The 8,227-nt window shown below is 34.3% G+C and overlaps 1 protein-coding gene across 2 annotated transcripts in view; it reads left to right on the forward strand.

Annotated features, from left to right (window-relative positions):
• LOC108526337 (orexin receptor type 2) overlaps positions 1-8,227 on the forward strand; it is a 35,552-nt gene extending 27,325 nt beyond the window's left edge. Inside the window, exons 4-6 of one of the 2 annotated variants that reach the window (XR_001884493.1) lie at positions 3,025-3,245; positions 5,930-6,146; positions 7,832-8,227. Coding sequence is in view for 1 of the 2 variants with exons in the window: in XM_017867058.1 (XP_017722547.1) it covers positions 3,025-3,245; positions 5,930-6,051; positions 7,832-8,061 (573 nt within the window). In the remaining variant the exon portion in view is untranslated. The remainder of the gene's footprint in view (positions 1-3,024; positions 3,246-5,929; positions 6,147-7,831) is intronic. The other variant, XM_017867058.1, reaches the window with a different exon arrangement.

The raw sequence follows: 8,227 nt of genomic DNA on the forward strand, positions 1-8,227 counted from the left end.
ATATATTATATATTTAATAAATATACATACTTATATATATTTTATGAAATGTGTGCCTAAAACACATTCTTTTGATATTGAAACCTTTAAAATTTTATTTTCCATTTATTGCTAGTATATAGAAGTATAATTTATTTTTTTGTTTATTGATTTAGTGTCCTGCTCCTTTTGCTAAATTCTTTTATAAGTTCTAGTGGGTTTTTTGTAGATTCTTTAGGATGATCTTTGTAAGCAATAATTTCTTCTCAATAGAACCAATCTGTGTGCATTTTATTTATTTATTTATTTATTTATTTATTTTTCTTTTCTTCTTGTATTGGCTCAAAGTCCACAAGTGGTGACAGAAGACTTGATTTTTTGAGTGGTAAGCCAACACTGCATTGCTAGAATAAATCTGATTGAGCAAATGGTATTATCCTATTTATATATTGCAGGCTTTGATTTGATAACATATTTTTAAAGTGCTTTCTATCTCTATTCATGAAGGATATTTAGTTGTTAGCTGTCTTTTGTTATCGTATCTTTGATTGGTAAGATAAATGTGGCCTCGTGAAATTTGTTGAAAAATATTATATTTTCTGTACATTTCATTAAAAGTCTGAACAAGATTGGCATTACTTATCCTTTACTGTTTGATTGAATTCATTAATGGACCTATCTGGGACTGGAGATTTTTTTTGTAGCAAGGTTTGTACGTACAGTGTCAGTTTTGGTCATCTTTGTCTTTCAAGGGCTTTGTCTATTTCATGTAAGTTGGCAAATTCATTGTTTATTCATGATATCTTTAATGTTTGTAGCATGTGTGCCTCTTCCTCATAACTTTATCCTGGTCACAAACACTTTTTAAGACAGAGTAGGTTTTAAGGTCCATCATGTACATGCTATTTCCAATTCATAACTGTGATAATACATTTGTCAGGGTGTATTTTTGTGTTAAATATGATTTATAAAGTTTATTTATAATCATGAAATAAAAGTGGGGTGCATGTATTCTACTTAATCCTTCTCAGTGCCTGCTTGATTGAAATCTATGAGATTTACAAGAAGGTACTAGGATTACTAATGCATAGTTCCTGGAGCTCAGTAATGTCAGTTATTCCTCTGAATGTTATACTGAGTTTCTCTGGATTCTCAGTGTCTCGGGACAGCTTATCAATGGAGAAATTTATGTGTCCTCAAAATGAATGCAGGATTCAGTATCTTCTATGCTTATTTAGATGATTGTCTAAAAAGGGCATCACTACATTTTTTTCCTGATGTCAGGGACCACAGCTGTTTCTCTTTTTTTTTTTTTTTTGAGATGAAGTTTTACTGTTGTTACTCAGGCTGGAGTGTAATTGTGTGATCTCATCAGCTCATTGCAACCTCCGCCTCCTGGGTTCAAGTGATTCTCCTGCCTCAGCTTCCCATGCCCAGCTAATTTTGTATTCTTACTAGAGACCGGATTTCTCCATGTTGGTCAGGCTGATCTCGAACTCCCAACCTCAGGTGATCGAGAACTGTTTCTAATGGTTGCAGAAGTCATCAGATGCAGAATGTTGATTCTCTCCTTCAGGGGAACAGTTAGTGATAGAATCACTAAAGTTTAATTGATCTTTCAGAGATCATTTAGAAAACAATTCAGGATCATTTAGCAGACACATACAGGCTTTTCATGATAGAAGTCTCCTGGAACTTTCCAGCATCTATTGCTCATTCTCATCAGTTATTTTTAAAAATTGCTATTTAAAATGAGAGTCAGAGAAGAGAAAGTTCCTATCTCTCCCCTACTAATGGGTTAAAAGATTTGAGTTGAACCACTACTATGTAAAAAGGGTTGTCTACACGACAAGACATACAGAGTGAGAAGACAAATAATTTATCCGATATTTTCCATTTAAGGGCAGGTTTTTGTTAACATTTGCCTCTTCAAGAGAGAAGATGGTCAAAGGAAATGTCATATTAATTTATCTGTGTGGACATATAAGTAAAATTCTGTTCTCAAAGATTATCGAACAGACTTTGATCTTGTGGTGTAAAAAGCAATAAAATCCATTGAACATCTATTCTGAGAGGCCACAGGGACACATTGGTCAGTACTGGTTTGCAGCACAGAAACAAAAACCAAAGCTGAATAATCTTATTAGAACTAAGGTGGCCTTTTCTTGTGCTTGTTGGCACGTTTTCCTCTTTAAAAAATTATGCATGCTGAATTTTATTGTTCTGTTCACTAAACCCTATCAATCTTCATGAGCTTACAATTAAGAAAATATTATACTTGGAGGGACTCCCTGCTATTATCAAATAACTCTGAAAAGAAAAAGAAATGGAAAAGTACAAATTGTGTAATTATTGTTACAAATTCCAGCTATTTGAAATATTAATGTAAGATCACAAAAATCCTCAATGGTTTTGTGTGCATTTTAAAGGGCTGGACCACAAAATTGATTTCAAACAATTTCATAACTACAAATAGTGGACAACAAAAAAATACTTGATTTTTAAAAATATCCTTTCATTCAAAAGTTTGCTTTGTCCGAACTTGAGAAGCAGAAAACCTAAAAAGTTATAGGTAGTTAAGTCCTATCTCTCTGTCTGGCAGCAGATGGCAGTATTGATGCGTGAAAAATCCATACAGGTTGCTTGGCGTTACTTGCTGGGTTTTTCCTTTGCTTTAAACTTTGGTATCTGAGCTGAACAAAAATTCCTAACAAGATAATATGGCTGTCATCCCTTTATCATTCTCCTTTCCCAGGCTTTGTTCTTTTTACAAGGAAATATCTTTTCCACTTGCAGCTTTCTTTAAACATCGACAAAATTTTGATGTTTTAACTTTTTTTCCCACCCAAACTCCTATTTGGCATTCGACTGAATTAATGCCAAGCACATACTAAGCTCAGCAAATGCTCCGGAGAAACAGGCGCTCAAACCTCCCACACCTCAGGCGTCTGGAAGCCTTTTCTGACTGTGTTTTCTAATTATTTCCCCAAAGTGGAACTTATCCTAAGTCAAATTGCAGTAAGGGTCTGCCTCCTCTCCTTTCAGATTCCTGGAACATCGTCTGTAGTTCAGAGAAAATGGAAGCCCCTGCAGCCTGTTTCACAGCCTCGAGGGCCAGGACAGCCGACAAAGTCCCGGATAAGCGCTGTGGCGGCTGAAATAAAGCAGATCCGAGCCAGAAGGAAAACAGCCCGGATGTTGATGGTTGTGCTTTTGGTATTTGCAATCTGCTATCTACCAATTAGCATCCTCAATGTGCTAAAGAGGTAAAACGTACCTGTTATTTGAAAATGAAATAGCCTGCCATTTCTTGATTCTTAATTAACATTTTTTTTTTTTTACTAGCCAGAGAAAAACCTAAACTTTCTGCCTAGATACCTTGTCAGGCCAGATGACTCAGTTATGTTGTTACCAGCAGGTAAGGCGAACAGCCTTTAAGAGTGCTCAGACGTGTGCTTTTGTCCATGCGTATTCTCAGTTGCATGGCAGACGTAAAACAGATGTTTCTCCAATCTCTTCAAGCTAGTTGCTAAACCTTAGATGCAGACAAAGTTCTAATGCGTAACAACTAATTTACAGCTTGCAGTTCTTTCTTGATGAGAACAAATGGGTTTTCAAAACTTCGTTTTCAAAACATAGGCAATTGTGAGAGCATTATCTCTTAAGGATAAAAAGAGATAAGAATCTTATGTTAGTTTTCTAATTATACTTAAAAGTGCATTGGTGAGCACTTTAAAAAAAAAGCAATCAAGGCAGATATGTATGTCGAATGTCTAAACAGAAGAATTCATTTCCTGAAGTCACTGAATCAAGCTCAGGACAAATATTAATAAAAATCAGTGAGGGAAAGTGTGTTATTTGTTACACTGCAGGCACAACTATTAAGTTAAAAATATTGACCCATGACATGAACAGCAGCAGATGCAGAGGCAGCGGTACACACTAAACTTCATGGCCAGCTAACTTTATTGGGAATTATCAAAACTGTTCCACATAGACTGGTCCCAAGGCAATACCAATTCTGTTTACAACAGGCTTCGAACTTAAGCTAGAATTGCTCCTCTCACTTTTCCCTGATTTAGAATCAATATCATATTCCTCACAGCTGGGAACACGGAAGAGCAGCAGCTTTGGCTGGAGTCAGAAGAGAGGTGGTATAACCAGCTGCAATGGGTTCTCATTCTCTTTGGCCCCTGTTTTTGACAATGGAGAAGAAATGGAGAATAAACGTTTGTTCAGTAATACTACTTACTACAGTCACAGCCTTAAAGATATATGATTTTTTGTGGCCTGGGTCCTTCAGACATTTATGTCTGCTCACAGACATAAATTTTATTTATGCCAGCTCACAAAATAGAAATTATTTTGCCCTTCGTATCTTTTTGTGCTTCGCCTCTTATTATTATCATCATTTTTTTTGCTAACAGAAATTTAGTATAAATTTATTATGGCCACCTCTAGATACTGTCTTCTGCTTTTAAGAACTTTATAAACATGTTACTAGATGGGTTTTATTCTTTCTCTTTTTAATCTTCTTTCAGTCTAAATTCAATGAAAATTGGATTTACCTCTCTCTGGGTTCCGTATTTGGATTTCCTGTATCTCAGAACTTGCTCTTTCCTTTTATTTCCAAATACTTTTTTGTCAATAATATTTGTCTTATTCTTCTGACTCAAATCCCTTCCTTTCCAAGGAAAACAAATAACTGTCAAAGGAGCAAGACCATGTTAAATTCAAAATATTTCAAGTTTTTGGGCATTCTACTCTTTTCCACAATATAAAAACTTTTGAAAACAAGAACTTGAAGATTGTTTTTCTTGTTACCACACACATTTTTTTTCAAATGCTTGTATATTTGTTTGTCCTTGCATATGAAATTTGTTTTTTCTTTCTCCCACAAAAACCATTCCTAGCTTCTTCTCCTTAAAACTTAACTTTTTGCGGATTAGTCAAAACCAATGTCTTTACAACACTCCAGATTTGTCCAAGATTTCAAAGACATTTTGAGGTAAAGGGTCATAACATAGTACAAATTTCTGTTGTCCATATTGTTTCACTCTATGTAGTATTTTTGTAAAACTCTAGTATGTTTTAGAGCATCACCTTATACCAGAAATGCATTGTTATCATGCCTTCTTGTGGTAAAACACACACACACACACACACACACACACACACACACACACAGATACAGACAATCAAAGATGGAGACTTTAGCAGGAAATAGATATGATTTTTGACCTATAATCTTATCGAGTAGCTGTAAGTTATCTGTTGTAGGTTAGCTATTAGAATTTAATAGATGGAATATTTCTAAGTATGGAGAAAATTTTAAATCGTCTTTAAGGATAGCGTAATAAAACATTTTTTAAAGTTTAAAATAATACATGAAAAATTAACACTCATTAATTTTTTAAAATTGCCAAAATTCTGCTCATTGAGAACTGTTTCTTCTCTGGGTATTAAGGAGTCCCAGAAGGCAAGTTGCAGATAGTCCAGGAAGACTGGAGTTGAAGGCCTATGATACTTTGATCAATACATAAATGAAAGTAGGAAAAAGTACTTGAAGACTATCATTTAGGAGTGATTTTTAAATGATACACATAATGAAATATTAATACAACATTATTCAATTGTATTTAGAAAGAAAATGAAATAAGATATATATTCAACTTCTGCATTCTTATTTACAAGAAATACTGCATCTGCTATTTGTGAAAGGGAGAGACCCTTCTCTGACCTGATTTGGCTTTTGATTTATTGATTGTGCTCTGGAGGTTCTGTTCAGGCACTGAAGTTGTTCTAAACCAATTATAGGGTCAGAAACCAATCTGTGGTCAATTCCTGCAACGGAGGAGGACAGGGGTCAGACCAACCTCTACCAATAGCCTCATTCACCTTTGAATTTAATTATTTAAAAGATACTTTTCTGTTGTTTCTTTTCCTGCAGAGTATTTGGGATGTTTACCCACACCGACGACAGAGAGACTGTGTATGCCTGGTTTACCTTTTCACACTGGCTTGTATATGCCAATAGTGCTGCGAATCCAATTATTTATAATTTTCTCAGTGGTGAGTTTTCAACTTTTCTTCCATAAGCCACAGTTCTAACCAAGGATGAGGAATCAATGAACACTCTTCAATTACATGAAGAGTTTAGTTGCTATGTGAGATTTTTCTTTTTCCCTGACCTGATTTGTCTTGAGTTTCTTCTTTTTTGAGGCAAAATATTTGTTACTGAATTCATCAGAGAAAATGAACTAAGTGATTTTTTTCCATGTAAAACTTATAAGAAATGTTATAATAGAAAAGTAAACATTCTGAGAAATCAATAACACAAAATCTTACATGATATACTTCAAACTCTTGATTTACAAAAATATAAAATACTTTGTTCTGTTTTGTCTTGCTATATTATTCCTTTGCCAAAATGTGTAGCCTAATTGAGACAGAATTGGGATCTATTAACTTTTAGATATTTTGCTATATTTACATTTCTCTTGTGTGTATCATCTCTTGGATTTATCTCAATATTTCCCACTGACTACCAAAAGTAGTAGTACTCCAAAATAACACGTAAGTTAAATGATACACACATAGATATATGTGTAACTTATATAATTTATATCTGTTTATGGAATCAATATAATTACAAAAATCATTTAAATCACTGTTCACATTTTGCCTGACTGACTTTTAGAATTATGTTTTAATTAGCTACATTTTTACATTGCCTTACTCTCCAACTCATTGGCGATTTCTTTGTTATTTCTATCTTCAACTGCATGATGATTTTATATGGAAGAACAGAAATTCATTTTGTGGCATGTTTAATAAAGCATGTGCATCTTCCAACTTGGTCTTTGGCCTTCTGGTTGCATAGGTTGAAAAAAAAAGGCAACCAATTAGATTGTTGAGAAACAATTTTGTTCCATTTTTTTTTTTTTTTTTTTTAATCTAGCACAATGACTAAAGCTCTGAACCTTGCACTAAGCAGGTAAAGGCTATAAGGAAGTTGTAATGAGAAGTGTTTGAAGCAGAAGTCACAGAACCAGGTCAAAGTCCTGTTATGGAGGATAAAGTGAGTTAGAGGAGGCAACTGATAATCACTGATAACTCATTATGTGACTGCTATTGTGCTGGGCCCGTGAACATTCATCTTCTCATTTAATCACTGATAACTCAGTGGGTAGCTGAGGCTAAGAGAGAAGAAATGATTCCCAATACTGCCATTCACACTAATAAAAGTAACTGATTCATTCACATAGTTCTCCAATGTCTCCTCCATAATTTAAAGACAAGGAATACAGTAGTTTTCCCCCTTCATTCTTTGTTCTTTCTTACATAGATTATGAAACTGGAAATTTTCTGGATATTTGAGTGAATTTTTCTAAGTATTTTGTGGATTTAATTGTTTTAGTATCAGTTATTTAGAGTAAAATGCAGGAGTAATTTTTGTATAATTTTGGCTTTGTATGACATAAGTTTCATTGTGTTTAATTATTAAATATCTCTGAGCATTCTTCTACTGATGATCACTTCTGTTATAGTTATTTAGATAAAATATACCAATATGTGTAAATATATGAGGTTTGACTATAAAGGAATGAAATAAATTCCAAGCACCATACATGAAAGGCAGCCTCATTATTTTATGAAAATACTTCATTGTTTCAAGAGTCTACCAAGCTTCCAATAAACTCAATTTCCTTTTTCTATTTTCCCCATCTTTGCAAAATATTACACCTCATTGTCAGTTTGGCTCAAGGGAGCAACTCAGTTGTACCCTATTCACAACTTGTTGAAGCATTTATGCATAATTCCTTTTCCTTTCATTCTCTCTGTTTGCCAGGAAAATTTCGAGAAGAATTTAAAGCTGCATTTTCTTGCTGTTGCCTTGGAGTTCACCATCGCCAGGAGGATCGGCTCACCAGGGGACGAACTAGCACAGAGAGCCGGAAGTCCTTGACCACTCAGATCAGCAACTTTGATAACATATCAAAACTTTCCGAGCAAGTCGTGCTCACTAGCATAAGCACACTCCCAGCAGCCAATGGAGCAGGACCACTTCAAAACTGGTAGAATATTGGTTCATATGACAAGGATACCTGAGTAAAACTATCCTTTTAAAATCACTGGGAACAAAATTTTGTTATCCTATTGATGTGAAGTTAAAATTGCTTGTGGATCTTTTTTTTTTTTTTTTAATCTTTTGCTTTTTGGAAAAAAAAAAAGTTAGTTTAAAATG

This window comes from Rhinopithecus bieti, unplaced genomic scaffold, assembly GCF_001698545.2.
Source record: "Rhinopithecus bieti isolate Rb0 unplaced genomic scaffold, ASM169854v2 scaffold_2272, whole genome shotgun sequence".
NCBI lineage: Eukaryota > Metazoa > Chordata > Mammalia > Primates > Cercopithecidae > Rhinopithecus > Rhinopithecus bieti.